The sequence below is a fragment of the Oncorhynchus kisutch genome, linkage group LG29, assembly GCF_002021735.2.
Source record: "Oncorhynchus kisutch isolate 150728-3 linkage group LG29, Okis_V2, whole genome shotgun sequence".
Taxonomy (NCBI): domain Eukaryota; kingdom Metazoa; phylum Chordata; class Actinopteri; order Salmoniformes; family Salmonidae; genus Oncorhynchus; species Oncorhynchus kisutch.
Genome location: NC_034202.2, coordinates 43,087,659 through 43,105,688, shown reverse-complemented (window position 1 = coordinate 43,105,688; position 18,030 = coordinate 43,087,659). Strand labels below are relative to the sequence as shown.

Sequence of the window (18,030 nt, the reverse complement as noted above, 5' to 3'; positions counted from 1 at the left end):
CGCTTAACATCATCCAGTCCCACCCTTCAGCTCCATTCAACTCCTCCCATCTTTCTCTCAAAATCATCCAGTCCCATCCTTCAACTTCTCCCATCTATCTCTTAACACATCCAGTCCCACCCTTCAGCTCCATTCAACTCCTCCCATCTTTCTCTCAACATCATCCAGTCCCACCCTTCAGCTCCATTCAACTCCTCCCATCTTTCTCTCAACATCATCCAGTCCCACCCTTCAGCTCCATTCAACTCCTCCCATCTGTCTCTCAACACCATCCAGTCCCACCCTTCAGCTCCATTCAACTCCTCCCATCTGTCTCTCAACATCATCCAGTCCCACCCTTCAGCTCCATTCAACTCCTCCCATCTGTCTCTCAACACCATCCAGTCCCACCCTTCAGCTCCATTCAACTCCTCCCATCTGTCTCTCAACACCATCCAGTCCCACCCTTCAGCTCCATTCAACTCCTCCCATCTGTCTCTCAACACCATCCTTTTTGGATTTCTATTTGCCATATATGTTTACGCTGTGATACTCTGAACCTTTTTATTCTCATAGTTTCGAGAGATTGTAAATTTAAAGATACACATTTTTGCTAAGAGCATTATTATGTTATTGATCGATTGACTATGACTTTTCAAATCACCCAGCAGTGCTATTTGCAGAGTTGACTTCAGGTAATTGTTTCAATTCTTCAGCCATTCCTGAACCTGCTACCCCAAAATAAGTTCTATACGGACAGTACTAAATTTATTTAATTTTTTATTTCATTATATTCTTTTTTAATATTTTATTTATTTATTTTCAAATGTTGATTTAATGATTCTGACTTTTCACAGCAAAATCTGCATAGCTGGGATGGTTCTATCCCCCTATACACAGGGCATTCAGAAAGTATTCAGACCCCCTTGATTTTTTTCACATTTTGTTACGTTACACCTTTATTCTTAAATGGATTTTAAAAAAATAAGTTTTTCCCTCATCAGTCTACACACAATACAATAGTGACAAAGCAAAAACTGTTTTTTAGACATTTTTGCACAAAATAAAACCCCAGACATATCATTAGTATTCAGACCATGTGTACAGCACTTATAGTCTCGAGCAAAGTACAGAGAGATCCTTGATGAAAACCTGGTTCAGAAAGGCACACACCGGTCTATATAAGGTCCCACAGTTGACGGTGCATGTCAGAGGAAAAACCAAGCCATGAGGTTGAAGGAATTGTCCGTACAGCCACAGGACAGGATTGTGTCGAGGCACAGATCTGGGGAAGAGTACCAACACATTTCTGCAGCATTGAAGATCCCCAAGAACACAGTGACTTCCATCATTCTTAAATGAAAGATTTTTGGAACCACCAAGACTCTTCCTAGACCTGGCCGCCTGGTCAAACGTAGCAATCGGGAGAGAGGGGCCTTGGTCACGGTGGTGACCAAGAACTCAATGGTCAGTCTGACAGAGCTCCAGAGTTCCTCTGTGGAAATGGGAGAATCTTCCAGAAGGACAACCATCTCTGCAGCACTCCACCAATCAGGCCTTTATGGTAGGGTGGCCATACAGAAGCCACTCCTCAGCCCACTTGGGCTAAAGGATGAAACAAGATTCTCTGGCATAACCTCGCTAGCAGTGTGGGTGCAAGGCTACGCATAACCTCGCTAGCAGTGTGGGTGCAAGGCTACGCATAACCTCGCTAGCAGTGTGGGTGCAAGGCTACGCATAACCTCGCTAGCAGTGTGGGTGCAAGGCTACGCATAACCTCGCTAGCAGTGTGGGTGCAAGGCTACGCATAACCTCGCTAGCAGTGTGGGTGCAAGGCTACGCATAACCTCGCTAGCAGTGTGGGTGCAAGGCTACGCATAACCTCGCTAGCAGTGTGGGTGCAAGGCTACGCATAACCTCGCTAGCAGTGTGGGTGCAAGGCTACGCATAACCTCGCTAGCAGTGTGGGTGCAAGGCTACGCATAACCTCGCTAGCAGTGTGGGTGCAAGGCTACGCATAACCTCGCTAGCAGTGTGGCTGCAAGGCTACGCACAACCTCGCTAGCAGTGTGGGTGCAAGGCTACGCATAACCTCGCTAGCAGTGTGGGTGCAAGGCTACGCATAACCTCGCTAGCAGTGTGGGTGCAAGGCTACGCATAACCTCGCTAGCAGTGTGGGTGCAAGGCTACGCATAACCTCGCTAGCAGTGTGGGTGCAAGGCTACGCATAACCTCGCTAGCAGTGTGGGTGCAAGGCTACGCATAACCTCGCTAGCAGTGTGGGTGCAAGGCTACGCATAACCTCGCTAGCAGTGTGGGTGCAAGGCTACGCATAACCTCGCTAGCAGTGTGGGTGCAAGGCTACGCATAACCTCGCTAGCAGTGTGGGTGCAAGGCTACGCATAACCTCGCTAGCAGTGTGGGTGCAAGGCTACGCATAACCTCGCTAGCAGTGTGGGTGCAAGGCTACGCATAACCTCGCTAGCAGTGTGGGTGCAAGGCTACGCATAACCTCGCTAGCAGTGTGGGTGCAATGATTGAATAACATGTTCATTTTATTTTGTAACGCGAGCGATGTGGTCAGCATGTAAGGAGTACGAACACTCAGCATGCAGATATTCGTTTTGCACATTCAAATCTGACTCCTACGTTCACACGTACAGTATCTCTCCTCTCCTGGTGAAACAGGCTAGCTGTCATACATTTACCATTCATTACATGTTGGTCATTTAACAGACGCTCTTATCCGGAGCGACTCACAGTCAGTGCATTTAAGACAACCACATCACAGTCATTGTAAATCAGCACTTACTTCCTGTGTCCTTTTTTGTTCCAGGTGTGACATCATTGGCAGCCTCATCTTGGATCTAGCATGGCCTTCAGCAAAGGATATCGCATCTACCACAAGTTGGACCCGCCCCCGTACAGCGTCATCGTGGAAACCAGGAACAGAGACGAATGCCTCATGTTCGAGTCGGGCGCCGTCGCCGTGCTATGTAAGATGCACACTGATTGGTCTAATAGATTATCACAGATACTTTCGTTAAATCTTTTTTTTTTTAAAGGCCAATTTAATAAAATGCTTAAATTGACATTCCCATTCCCTACCTTAAACCACACTGTGTTTAGATAGATTGACATATTGATTATACGGGAGAATGTCATCAACATGCAGATCATAAGATACGATCATAACATCATAAGATACAGTCATAAGATACGGTCATAAGATACGATCATAAGATACGATCATAAGATCATAAGATACGATCGTAAGATACGATCATAAGATACTATCATACGATCATAAGATACGATCATAAGATACGATCATAAGATCATAAGACAGCCCCTTATCCCTCGCCTCTATAAATCAGTCCTGCTGCAGTGCAGTGGAAACCCTCGTTTATATAGTGTCAAAAGACACAGGTGTCTGTAATCATGGCCAAGATTGGCCTAATATCATTGGTTAATAATCAAATATTAAAATGTCATACAAAGAACAGCATACAAACAAATGGATAACATACGATCATAGATTAATTTGACTACACAAGCTTACAAACAATTACAATGGCAAAGTCACAATAATCACAAGAATGGCTTCAGATCAAAGTCTACGTTGAGCCCGAAGGGCGCAAGGGTCTTTAAATTAAAGATCCAGGCAGCCTCTCCACAACAAAGCTGCCAAGAGAGGGCCGCCCACCAGAACCTATGGACCCGGCAAGGATGGCATTAACCAGAGAGGCAACAAAGAGACCAAAGATAACCCTGAAGGAACTACAAAGCTCCACAGCGGAGATTGGAGTATCTGTCCAAAGGACCACTTTAAGCCGTACACTCCACAGAGCTGGGCTTTATGGAAGAGTGGCCAGAAAAAAAGCCATTGCTTAGAGCAAAAAATATGCAAACACGTTTAGACTTCCCAAACATATGGAAGAAGGTATTCTGGTCAGATGAAACTAAAATTGAGCTTTTTGGCCATTGAGGAAAATGCTATGTCTGGCGCAAACCCAACACCTCTCATCACCCCAAGAACCACATCCCCACAGTGAAGCATGGTAGTGGCAGCATCATGCTGTAGGATGTTTTTCATCGATAGGGACTGGGAAACTGGTCAGAATTGAAGGAAGGATGGATTGCTCTAAATACAGGGAAATTCTTGAGGGAAACCTGTTTCAGTCTTCCAGAGATTTGAGACCGGAATGGAGGTTCACCTTCCAGCAGGGCAATGACCCCAAGCATACTGCTAAAGCAACACTTGAGTGGTTTAAGCGGAAACATTTAAGTCTTGGAATGGCCTAGACAAAGCCCAGACCTCAATCCAATTGAGAATCTGTGGTATAATTTAAAGATTGCTGTACACCAGTGGAACCCATCCAACTTGAAGGAGCTGGAGCAGTTTTGCCTTGAAGAATGGGCAACAATCCCAGTGGCTAGATGTGTCAAGTTTATAGAGACATACCCCAAGAGACTTGCAGCTGTAATTGCTGCAAAGGTGGTTCTACAAAGTATTGACTTTGGGGGGGTGAATAGTTATGCCCGCTCAAGTTTTCATTTTTTTGGGGTCTTATTTCTTGTTTGTTGCACAAACAAAAATTGCATCTTTAAAGTGGTAGGCATGTTGTTTAAATCAAATGATACAAACCCTCCCCAAAATCTATTTTAAAATCCAGGTTGTACGGCAACAGAACAGGAACAATTCCAAGGGGGGGGGGGGGGGGGGTGAATACTTATGCAAGCCATTATATCTGTCCAGGATGTGTACTCATACATCAAGCGGCCTCATGCTACAGAAACAGGAGATGGGCTCCTGCCCCTGTGGGCCGTTCTGGCTTGGAAAATACTTAGTATCTTGTCTTAGATTACCTTACCTGCCTTCAGAAAGTATTCACACCTCTTGACTTTTTCCACATTTTGTTGTTACAGTCTGAATTTAAAATTGATAACATTTTCAATTTTGTTTTGTTACTGGCCTACACTCAATACCCCATAATGTCAAAATGGACTCATGTTTTTCTAGAATTTTACCTATTCATTAAAAATGAAAAGCTGAAATGTCTTGAGTCAATAAGTAATCGTTTTGTTGTGGCAATACTAAATATGTTCAGATGTAAAACTTTGCCTTAACAAGTCACATAATAAGTTGCATGGACTCACTCTGTGTGCAATACTAGTGTTTAACATTATTTTTTGAATGACTACCTCATCTCTGTACCCCACACACATAATTATCTGTAAGGTCCCTCAGTCGAGCAGTGCATTTCAACCACAAAGACCAGTGAGGTTTTCCATGGAGGTTTTCCAATGCCTCGCAAAAGAACGGCATCTATTGGTAGATGGGTAGAAATGAAAATACAGACATTGAATATCCCTTTGAACACATTGAAGTTATTAATTACACTTTGGATGGTGTATCAATACACCCAGTCACTACAAGTTACAGCTCAGTTGCCGGAGAGGAAGGAAACTGCTCAGGGATTTCATCATGAGGCCAATGGTGACTTTAAAACAGTTACAGAGTTTAATGGCTGTGATAGGAGAAAACAAGAATGTTGATCCATCCTCAGTTGTTACTCCACAATACTAATCTAATCGACAAGGATAAAAAATATTCCAAAACATGCATCCTGTTTGCAACAAGGCACTAAATATTGTTAAAAATGGACAGGACATGAGCAGGTAGCTGACTATTACTGACTGTTCAGCAGAATGATGGTCTGGGGGTAGAAGCTATTAGCCATGATGCTCCTGTACTGCCCACGTCTGAGTGATGAAAGTGGGAAGAACAGGCCGTGGCTCGGGTGGCGGTGGTACCTGATTAACTTCTTGGCCTTCCTGCAACACCTTGTGTTGTAGGTGTCCTGGAGGGCAGGCAGTGTGAACCCAATGATGCGTTCAGCTTAGTGTACCACCCTCCTGTAGAACACTGTGAGTGTCCTCGGGGACAGGCTGAATTTCTTGAGGTTGAAGAGTCATTCACAACGGTGTCCGTGTGGTTTGAACGTTTCAGCTCCTCAAAGACGTGCACGCAGAGGAACTTGGACATTTTGTACCATCACAATGGCGGCCTCTTTGATGAGGATGGGGGGCGTGCCCAGCCTGGTTCCTCCTGAAGTCCATAATGAGCTCTTTTGTTTTGCTGACGTTGATGGGATAGGTTGTTTACCACACTGTCAGAGTGCCTACCTCGTCCCTGTAGGCACTCTCGTTGTTGTTGGTAATCAGGCCTACTACTGTCGTTGTACTTGATGACGGAGTTGGAACCGTGTGAGGCGATGCAGTCGTGGGTATACAGTGTACACGAGGGGACTGAGGACTACACCGTTGTGGTACCACTCTCCATATTTTCAAGCATAGTGGTGGCTGCATCATGTTATGGGTATGCTTGTAATCGTTAACAACTGGGGAGTTTTTCAGGATAAAAAAGAAACAGAATAGAGCTAAGCACAGGCATAATTCTAGTGGAAAACCTTGTTCAGTCTGCTTTCCACCAGACACTGGGAGACGAATTCACCTTTCAGCAGGACAATAACCTACAACACAAGGCCAAATCTACACTGGTGTTGCTTACCAAGAAGACATTGAATGTTCCTGAGTGGCCCGAGTTACAGTTTTGACTTAAATCTGTTTGAAATGGTTGTCTAGCGACGATCAACAACCAATTGTGACAGAGCTTGAAGAATTTTCTAAAGAATAAATGGGTAAAAGTTGCCTAATCCAGGTGTGGAAAAGCTCTTAGAGACTCAGCCAGAAAGACTCACAGCTGTAGTCGCTGCAAAAGGTGATTCTATATTGACTCCGGGTTGTGAATACTTGTGTAATTCAAATATTGTAGAGTTTTATTTTTAATGAAAACATTTTTTTTTTAAACAAATGTTCACATTTTTTCTTCCAATTTGACATTAGCGTATTTTGTGTAGATCGTTGACAAAAAAAAAGTCAATTAAATCCATTTTAATCCCACTTTGTAACGTAACAAATTATGTAAAAGTCAAGGGTTGTGAACACTTTCTGAGGCCTTGTCAAGTAACTATTTTTACGTTGAATTATTAGTGTTGTCTTTTCGTATAATGACTGTCTCTTGTCCACCCGCCAGCGGCTGCAGAGAAGGAGGCCATTAAGAACACCTACACCAAGATGATGGACGCCTATGGGATTCTGGGAGTCCTACGCCTCAACCTGGGTGAGTCACTTGACACCTGGGGGGGGGGGGGGACTGATTACTGTAAAACACCCTATTGGATGCAACAGCGTATAATCATATAGCCTAGCATGGATCTAATGTTATCCCTGTGAGGATGGGTCCCCCTACCCTTTGAGAAGTATTAGGGCTGGGTGGTATAATGTATTTTACTATACATTGAGTGTACTAAACATTAGGAACACCTGCTCTTTCCATGACATAGACTGACCAGGTGAAAGCAATGATCCCTTATTGATGTCACCTGTTAAATCAACTTCAAATCAGTGTAGATGAAGGGGAGGAGACGGGTTAAAGAAGGATTTTTAAGCATTGAGACAGTTGAGACATGGATTGTGTGTGTGTGCCATTCAGAGGGTGAATGGGCAAGACAAAATATTTAAGTGCCTTTGAACAGGGTATGTTGGTAGGTGCCAGGCGTACCGGGTTGTGTCACGAACTGCAACGCTGCTGGGTTTTTCACGCTCAACAGTTTCCTCTGTGTATCAAGAATGGTCCACCACCCAAAGGACATCCAGCCAACTTGACACAACTGTGGGAAGCATTGGAGTCAACATAAACCAGCATCCCTGTGGAAAGCATTGGAGTCAACATGAACCAGCATCCCTGTGGAAAGCATTGGAGTCAACATGAACCAGCATCCCTGTGGAAAGCATTGGAGTCAACATGGGCCAGCATCCCTGTGGAAAGCATTGGAGTCAACATGGGCCAGCATCCCTGTGGAAAGCATTGGAGTCAACATGAACCAGCATCCCTGTGGAAAGCATTGGAGTCAACATGAACCAGCATCCCTGTGGAAAGCATTGGAGTCAACATGAACCAGCATCCCTGTGGAAAGCATTGGAGTCAACATGGGCCAGCATCCCTGTTGAAAGGTTTCGACACCTTATAGAGTCCATGCTCCGACGAATTGAAGGGGTTCTGAAGGCAAAAGTGGGTGGTGCAACTCAATATTAGAAAGGTGTTCTTAATGTTTTGTCCACTTCGTAGATACCGGTATTGATGGACGGACCGGTTTGTTATTTACTTTTACGTTCTATAACGGTATTTTAATGTTTTGGTTTGTTATAGACTATACTCTGTGAAATAATCTCTTGTTTTATTTTATACTTCGTAGCATACTCCTCTGGTGTAGGGACTAGGTCAGCATGTTGTTTGTGGAAAAATCTTTTTAAATCAGATAAGGAAATAGGGTGAAGCATGAATATGATAGCTAGCTAGCTACATGAAGAAGAACGCTGACTAACACTTTCATTCCGACCCTGTCACAATAATTCCGCCCTGGTTTATTCATTTGGTATCATGTCAAACAACAGTGTAATCAAGGTAGAGGTTGATCGATTATGGTTTTTCAACACCAATACCGATTTATTGGAGGACCAAAAAAGCTGATTCTGATTAATCGGATGTTTTTATATTATATTATATATATATATATATCATTGTAATAATGACAATTACAAAAATACTGAATGAACACTTATATTTTTACTTATTTTTGTCCATATCATGCAGCCACAGTGTGGAAAGGATAACAAAAAAAAGTGCAGGAAATGCAGAAATCTTTATGATAATGCAGAAATCGGTTATGATAATGCTTATTTTTTTTTGATAACGTCGGAATCGTTATGATAACGACGAATTCTTTACGATAATGCTGAATTGTTTGCGACAATGCTGAATTCTTTATGATAATGCCGAAACCGTTACGATAATGCTGAATTGGTATGATAATGCCGGATTCTTTATGAGAATGCCGAATTCTTTATGATAATGCTGACATATTTATGATAATGCTGAAAATGGTTTGGTTAAACAGTATAAAACCATCAGAATGTAGAAATACCCATTTTAAATCACTTATGTTTGTGTGTTCCACCCTAGGGTCATGAATATTAATCATTTTTATTATGAATAAATATAAAATACTGCCAGAAAACGTCAAAATGTGATATGATGTCTTGGCCATATCGCCCAGCCCAATGAAGCATGGTTGATCACATGGCAAGTGCAGAACATTCTTCCTAGTTGTAATCAATGCCATTGCAGAGGGTTGCTAAAACAATGCATTGAACTGTAGGGTTGTGAGAAGCCTTCTTCTTTAGGGAGCCAGTAGTCTATATAGTAAGTCCTGCCTGTTGACTGCAGAGCTTCTCTGTCTCCTGCCCTCTGCTTGATCTTGAAAGCCTGCCTGTTATGATAACATGGTAGGAAGCGACGCTTGAAACAGATTACAGCCAGTTTTACAGATCAGATCACGTTGATATAACACTACTTGTTTACTGACTCTGAAGGAAGGAAGGAAGGAAGGAAGGCAAACAACAAGCTCAGTTAACCCTATACTGGTAATGACCGTATGCTGGCATGGGGTTTAACACACTGTTCTTCATCTCCATCTATCTCTTTCTTTTCATCCTATCATCTCTCTTTTCCTTCCTGCTATTTCCATCTCCCCATGTTTTTACTTTCTCCTCATCTCCCCTCCTTCTCCCTCTCCTCTTCCTCCTCATCTCCCCTCCTTCTCCCTCTCCTCCTCCTCATCTGCCTCTCCTCTTCCTCCTCGACTCCTCTCATCCTCCTCCTCATCGTCTCCACTCCTTCTCCCTCTCTGCCTCCTCCTCCTTCTCCTTCTCCTTGTCTCCTCTCCCTCTCTCCTCTCTTCTTCTTCCTCCTCTCCTCCTTCTTCCTCGTCTCCTCTTCTCTTCTCTTCCCTTCATCCTCATCTCTTCCTCCCTATCTCCTCCTTTCCTCAACTCTCCTCTCCATCCTCCCCTCCCGCCTCTCCTCCATCTCCTTTTCTCTCCTCCCCTCCTCTTCCCTCTCTCCAGGTGATTCCATGCTCCACAGCTTGGTAGTAGCAGCAGGCTGTAGCTCCGTAGGGAAGGTGCAAGACTCTGAGGTGTTCCGGGTCACGTCTACAGAGTTTGTTTCTCTGAAGAACGACCCGAGTGACGAGGACCGCATCGCTGACGTCAGGAAAGTCCTGAACTCTGGGAATTTTTATTTCGCTTGGTCCTCTAGCGGCATCAGCATGGACCTCAGCCTCAATGCTCACCGCCGGATCAAAGAGGACACGACAGACAACCGCTTCTTCTGGTAGGGAGTGGAACACATTATATACTAACCTCTTCTGGTGGGGAGTGGAACACATTATATACTAACCTCTTCTGGTGGGGAGTGGAACACATTATATACTAACCTCTTCTGGTGGGGAGTGGAACACATTATATATACTAACCTCTTCTGGTGGGGAGTGGAACACATTATATATACTAACCTCTTCTGGTGGGGAGTGGAACACATTATATATACTAACCTCTTCTGGTGGGGAGTGGAACACATTATATATACTAACCTCTTCTTCTGGTGGGGAGTGGAACACATTATATATACTAACCTCTTCTTCTGGTGGGGAGTGGAACACATTATATATACTAACCTCTTCTTCTGGTGGGGAGTGGAACACATTATATATACTAACCTCTTCTGGTGGGGAGTGGAACACATTATATATACTAACCTCTTCTGGTGGGGAGTGGAACACATTATATATACTAACCTCTTCTTCTGGTGGGGAGTGGAACACATTATATATACTAACCTCTTCTTCTGGTGGGGAGTGGAACACATTATATACTAACCTCTTCTGGTGGGAAGTGGAACACATTATATATACTAACCTCTTCTTCTGGTGGGGAGTGGAACACATTATATACTAACCTCTTCTTCTGGTGGGGAGTGGAACACATTATATACTAACCTCTTCTTCTGGTGGGGAGTGGAACACATATACTAACCTCTTCTGGTGGGGAGTGGAACACATTATATATACTAACCTCTTCTGGTGGGAAGTGGAACACATTATATATACTAACCTCTTCTTCTGGTGGGGAGTGGAACACATTATATACTAACCTCTTCTTCTGGTGGGGAGTGGAACACATTATATACTAACCTCTTCTTCTGGTGGGGAGTGGAACACATTATATATACTAACCTCTTCTTCTGGTGGGGAGTGGAACACATTATATATACTAACCTCTTCTTCTGGTGGGGAGTGGAACACATATACTAACCTCTTCTGGTGGGGAGTGGAACACATTATATATACTAACCTCTTCTTCTGGTGGGGAGTGGAACACATTATATATACTAACCTCTTCTTCTGGTGGGGAGTGGAACACATTATATATACTAACCTCTTCTGGTGGGGAGTGGAACACATTATATATACTAACCTCTTCTTCTGGTGGGGAGTGGAACACATTATATATACTAACCTCTTCTGGTGGGGAGTGGAACACATTATATATACTAACCTCTTCTTCTGGTGGGGAGTGGAACACATTATATACTAACCTCTTCTGGTGGGAAGTGGAACACATTATATATACTAACCTCTTCTTCTGGTGGGGAGTGGAACACATTATATACTAACCTCTTCTTCTGGTGGGGAGTGGAACACATTTTATACTAACCTCTTCTTCTGGTGGGGAGTGGAACACATATACTAACCTCTTCTGGTGGGGAGTGGAACACATTATATATACTAACCTCTTCTTCTGGTGGGGAGTGGAACACATATACTAACCTCTTCTTCTGGTGGGGAGTGGAACACATTATATATACTAACCTCTTCTTCTGGTGGGAAGTGGAACACATTATATATACTAACCTCTTCTTCTGGTGGGGAGTGGAACACATTATATACTAACCTCTTCTGGTGGGGAGTGGAACACATTATATACTAACCTCTTCTGGTGGGGAGTGGAACACATATACTAACCTCTTCTGGTGGGGAGTGGAACACATTATATATACTAACCTCTTCTGGTGGGGAGTGGAACACATTATATACTAACCTCTTCTGGTGGGGAGTGGAACACATTATATACTAACCTCTTCTGGTGGGGAGTGGAACACATTATATACTAACCTCTTCTGGTGGGGAGTGGAACACATATACTAACCTCTTCTGGTGGGGAGTGGAACACATTATATATACTAACCTCTTCTGGTGGGGAGTGGAACACATTATATACTAACCTCTTCTGGTGGGGAGTGGAACACATTATATACTAACCTCTTCTGGTGGGGAGTGGAACACATTATATACTAACCTCTTCTGGTGGGGAGTGGAACACATTATATACTAACCTCTTCTGGTGGGGAGTGGAACACATTATATACTAACCTCTTCTGGTGGGGAGTGGAACACATTATATATACTAACCTCTTCTGGTGGGGAGTGGAACACATTATATATACTAACCTCTTCTGGTGGGGAGTGGAACACATTATATATACTAACCTCTTCTGGTGGGGAGTGGAACACATTATATATACTAACCTCTTCTGGTGGGGAGTGGAACACATTATATACTAACCTCTTCTGGTGGGAAGTGGAACACATTATATATACTAACCTCTTCTGGTGGGGAGTGGAACACATTATATACTAACCTCTTCTGGTGGGGAGTGGAACACATTATATATACTAACCTCTTCTGGTGGGGAGTGGAACACATTATATACTAACCTCTTCTGGTGGGGAGTGGAACACATTATATACTAACCTCTTCTGGTGGGGAGTGGAACACATTATATACTAACCTCTTCTGGTGGGGAGTGGAACACATTATATACTAACCTCTTCTGGTGGGGAGTGGAACACATTATATACTAACCTCTTCTGGTGGGGAGTGGAACACATTATATATACTAACCTCTTCTGGTGGGGAGTGGAACACATTATATATACTAACCTCTTCTGGTGGGGAGTGGAACACATTATATATACTAACCTCTTCTGGTGGGGAGTGGAACACATTATATATACTAACCTCTTCTGGTGGGGAGTGGAACACATTATATACTAACCTCTTCTGGTGGGAAGTGGAACACATTTTTTATATATATATATATATATATATACTTTAATATTGTGAGTATAAAAATGTAATTGTCCCACCAGAAGAAGCTGTTTTATATTCTGAGAATCAGAGAAGTGTTTCGCTGAAAGTGATTGAGTATGATGTCTTACTAGTCCATATCTAGTCCTTACCTGGTCTACCTAGTCCTTACCTGGTCTACCTAGTCCTTACCTGGTCTACCTAGTCCTTACCTGGTCTACCTAGTCCTTTCCTGGTCTACCTAGTCCTTGCCAGGTCTACCTAGTCCTTTCCCGGTCTACCTAGTCCTTTCCTGGTCTACCTAGTCCTTTCCTGGTCTACCTAGTCCTTTCCTGGTCTGCCTAGTCCTTACCTGGTCTACCTAGCCCTTACCTGGTTTACCTAGTCCATACCTGGTCTACCTGGTCTACCTAGCCCTTACCTGGTTTACCTAGTCCCTACCTGGTCTACCTGGTCTACCTAGCCCTTACCTGGTTTACCTAGTCCTTACCTGGTCTACATAGCCCTTACCTGGTTTACCTAGCCCTTACCTGGTTTACCTGGTCCTAATCTACTTCCTTCCTAGTCCTAACCTAGTTCCTACCCTAGTTTCTACCTACTTCTAACCTGGTCCTAACCTGGTCTTAACCTAGTTCCTACCTAGTCCTAACCTAGTCCTTATCTGGTCCTACCTAGTTCTAACCTAGGTCCTACCTAGTCCTAACCTGGTTCCTACCTAGTCCAAACCTAGTTCCTACCTAGTCCTAACCTAGTCCTTATCTGGTCCTACCTAGTCCAAACCTAGGTCCTACCTAGTCCTAACCTAGTCCTAATCTAGGTCCTACCTAGTCCAAACCTAGGTCCTACCTAGTCCTAACCTAGTCCTATCCTAGGTCCTACCTAGTCTCGTCTTGCTGCTGCTACTTTCAGATGAATGCACTGACAGGATGAGAGCATCTGTTCAGTCACTAAAATGGAAACCACAATACAAATGATTTATTTTCTCAATCCAAGTCGTATTATTGCACCGTACACATCATATTGTACCTCGTAACCCTAGCAACACATTTCAGTTGATTGCATTGTTGTACAACTGACTAGGTATCCCCTTTCATATTGCACCTCATTATTGCAGCGCATATTGCACCTCATTATCCTAAAGCTCATATTGTACCTCATTATTGCAGAGCATATTGCACCTCATTATCCTAAAGCTCATATCGCACCTCATTATCCTAATGTACATGTTGTACCTCATAATCATAGCTCATATCGCACCTCATTATCCTAATGCACATATTGCACCTCATAATCATAGCTCATATCACACCTCATTATCCTAATGCACATATTGCACCTCATAATCATAGCTCATATCACACCTCATTATCCTAATGCACATATTGCACCTCATAATCATAGCTCATATCGCACCTCATTATCCTAATGTACATATTGCACCTCATCATAGCTCATATCGCACCTCATTATCCTAATGCACATATTGCACCTCATTATCGCACCTCATTATCCTAAAGCTCATATCGCACCTCATTATCCTAATGCACATATTGCACCTCATAATCATAGCTCACATCGCACCTCATTATCCTAATGTACATATTGCACCTCATAATCATAGCTCATATTGCACCTCATTATCGCACCTCATTATCCTAAAGCTCATATCGCACCTCATTATCCTAATGCTCATATTGCACCTCATAATCATAGCTCATATCGCACCTCATTATCCTAATGCTCATATTGCACCTCATTATTGCAGCTCATATTCCACCTCATTATCCTAAAGCTCACTTTGCACCTCCTATGCCGTCTCATAGTGTGGCTGATCTGCTGTCGTTGCGCTTAGTGCATCATGGCTCTTATGACATGCACCTGGTGTGTAGTTGGTTGACGTGTATCTCGTCTCCCCTAGGAACCAGTCCCTTCATCTTCACCTAAAGCACTACGGTGTGAACTGTGATGACTGGTTGTTGAGGTTGATGTGCGGCGGGGTGGAGATCAGGACGATCTACGCAGGTCACAAACAGGCCAAGGCCTGCGTCATCTCCCGCCTCAGCTCAGAGAGGGCCGGGACGCGCTTCAACGTCCGAGGGGCCAACGATGACGGACAGGTGGCCAACTTCGTAGAGACTGAACAGGTAGGTCTCGTGGGAGGGAGACATAAAAAACACTGTCATAAAAATGTTTGTTTTTAAATGTAAATGGTCTATTGTAGCAATGTCACATAGTTTCCTACAGGCTTTGTAATGATCTAAAAAAAAGGTATACTCTCCCAATTAATCGAATACTAACTTCCGCTCTGATATTCGAATAATCATGCCCATCTATCTGTAATATCAACATTAACACTGTCCTATGTATTCATATTTCATTTTATACCAACCTTAATCACAACAATTACAGAAGGGAATAACTAACGTTTCTCTCGGCACTCCAGCCTAGTGTCTGAGTCTGTGCGTCCATGCATATCTATTTGACTATAGTATGGGGCGGCAGGTAGCCTAGTGGTTAGAGTGTAGGGGTGGCAGGGTAGCCTAGTGGTTAGAGTGTAGGGGCGGCAGGTAGCCTAGTGGTTAGAGTGTAGGGGAGGCAGGTAGCCTAGTGGTTAGAGTGTAGGGGAGGCAGGTAGCCTAGTGGTTAGAGTGTAGAGGAGACAGGTAGCCTAGTGGTTAGAGTGTAGGGGCGGCAGGTAGCCTAGTGGTTAGAGTGTAGGGGCGGCAGGTAGCCTAGTGGTTAGAGTGGAGGGGCGGCAGGTAGCCTAGTGGTTAGAGTGTAGGGGCGGCAGGTAGCCTAGTGGTTAGAGCGTTTGGGCCAGGAACTGAAAGGTTGCTGGATCGATTCCCCGAGCAGACAAGGTAAACATCTGTCGTTCTGCCCCCTGAACAAGGCAGTTAACCCACTGTTCCTAGGCCGTCATTGTAATTAAGAATGTGTTCTTAAACTGACTTGACTAGTTAAATAAAGGGTTAAAAAATAAAAAGTAAATAAATGTATGTCGGAGGACCTGGGAGACAAATGACCGTCTTCTATGGATGACTAAAGTATTGTTCTCCTTGTCTTCTTCTGTCTTCTTCTGTCTTCTTCTTCTTCTGTCTTCTTCTGTCTTCTTCTTCTTCTTCTGTCTTCTTCTCCTTCTGTCTTCGTCTGTCACCTTCTTCTTTTGTCTTCTTCTGTTTTCTTCCTTCTTCTTCTTCTGTCTGCAGGTGATCTTCCTGGATGACCAGGTGTCTTCCTTCATCCAGATCCGTGGTTCCATCCCTCTGTTCTGGGAGCAACCAGGAATACAGGTAGGACGATGGGTCTGCACCTGACAATAATATGGAAGCTGTAAATATTGACTTCAGTAGGATCGCTGTAAATATTGACTTCAGTAGGATCGGGCACTCAAACTATATTGGACTAGTAATCGGAAGGTTGCAAGTTCAAATCCCCGAGCTGACAAGGTACAAATCTGTCATTCTCCCCCTGAACAAGGCAGTTAACACACTGTTCTTAGGCTGTCATTGAAAAAAAGAATGTGTTCTTTAACCTGACTATACACAGTACCAGTCAACAGTTTGGACACACCTACTCATTCCAGGGTTTTTCTTAATTTTTTACTATTTTCTACATTGTAGAATAATAGTGAAGACATCAACACTATGAATTAACACACATGGAATCATGTAGTAACCAAAAAAGTGTTAGCCTCTATAGGGTTCACCGGCCAACATCCGGTGAAATTGCATAGCGCCAAATTCAAATTAAATTATTATAAATATTTAACTTTCATGAAATCACAAGTATAATAAATAAAGCTTAACTTGTTGTTAATCCAGCCGTTGTGTCAGATTTCAAAAAGGCTTTACGGCGAAAGCAAACCATGCGATTATCTGAGGACAGCGCCCAGCACACAAAACATTACATACAGTTACCAGCCAAGTAGATTAGTCACAAAAGTCAGAAATAGCAATAAAATGAATCACTTACCTTTGATCTTCGTATAGTTGCACTCAAAAGACTCCCAGTTACACAATAAATGTTTGTTTTGTTCGATAAAGTTCCTCTTTATATCCAAAAACCTCTATTTTGTTGGCGCGCATTTTTCAGTAATCCAATGGCTCAAATGCGGTCACAACAGGCAGACGAAAATTCCAAATAGTATTGGTAAAGTTTGTAGAGACATGTCAAACGATGTTTATAATCAATCCTCAGGTTTTTTTTTTGCCTAAATAATCGATAATATTTCAACCGGAATAATTTGCAAATAAATTCATTAAAAATCCTACAATGTAATTTTCAGGATTTTTTTTCCCTCATTTTGTCTGTTATAGTTGAAGTGTACCTATGATGAAAATTACAGGCCTCTCTCATCTTTTTAAGTAGGAGAACTTGCACAATTGGTGGCTGACTAAATACTTTTTTGCCCCACTGTATATGCATATCCTAGCTTCTAGGTCTGAGTAGCAGGCAGTTTACTTTGGGCACTCTTTTCATCCGGAGGTGAAAATAGTGCCCCCTACCCTAGTGAGGTTAAACAAATGAAAATATATTTTAGATTCTTTAAAGTAGCCACTTTTTGCCGTAATGACAGCTTTGCACACTCTTGGCATTCTCTCAACCAGCTTCACCTGGAATAATTTTCCAACAGTCTTGAAGGAGTTCCCACAAATTCTGAGCACTTGTTGGCTGCTTTTCCTTCACTCTGCGGTCCAATACACCCCAAACCATCTCAACTGGGTTGAGGTTGGGTGATTGTGGAGGCCAGGTCATCTGATGCAGCACTCCATCACTCTCCTTCTTGGCCAAATAGCCTTTATAAAACCTGAAGGTGTGTTGGGTCATTGTCCTGTTGAAAACAAATTATAGTCCCACTAAGCGCAAACCAGATGGTATGGCGTATTGCAAAAGAATGCTGTGGTAGCCATGCCTTGAATTCGAAATAAATCA

The 18,030-nt window shown here is 43.2% G+C and overlaps 1 protein-coding gene across 1 annotated transcript in view; it reads left to right on the top strand.

Annotated features, from left to right (window-relative positions):
- The window catches only part of synj1 (synaptojanin 1), a 105,503-nt gene that overhangs the window by 10,391 nt on the left and 77,082 nt on the right, over positions 1-18,030 (top strand). The window contains exons 2-6 of the mRNA XM_031809095.1: positions 2,816-2,975; positions 7,079-7,165; positions 10,012-10,279; positions 15,014-15,239; positions 16,305-16,388. Coding sequence (XP_031664955.1) covers positions 2,852-2,975; positions 7,079-7,165; positions 10,012-10,279; positions 15,014-15,239; positions 16,305-16,388 — 789 coding nt within the window. The 5' untranslated portion in view covers positions 2,816-2,851. The remainder of the gene's footprint in view (positions 1-2,815; positions 2,976-7,078; positions 7,166-10,011; positions 10,280-15,013; positions 15,240-16,304; positions 16,389-18,030) is intronic.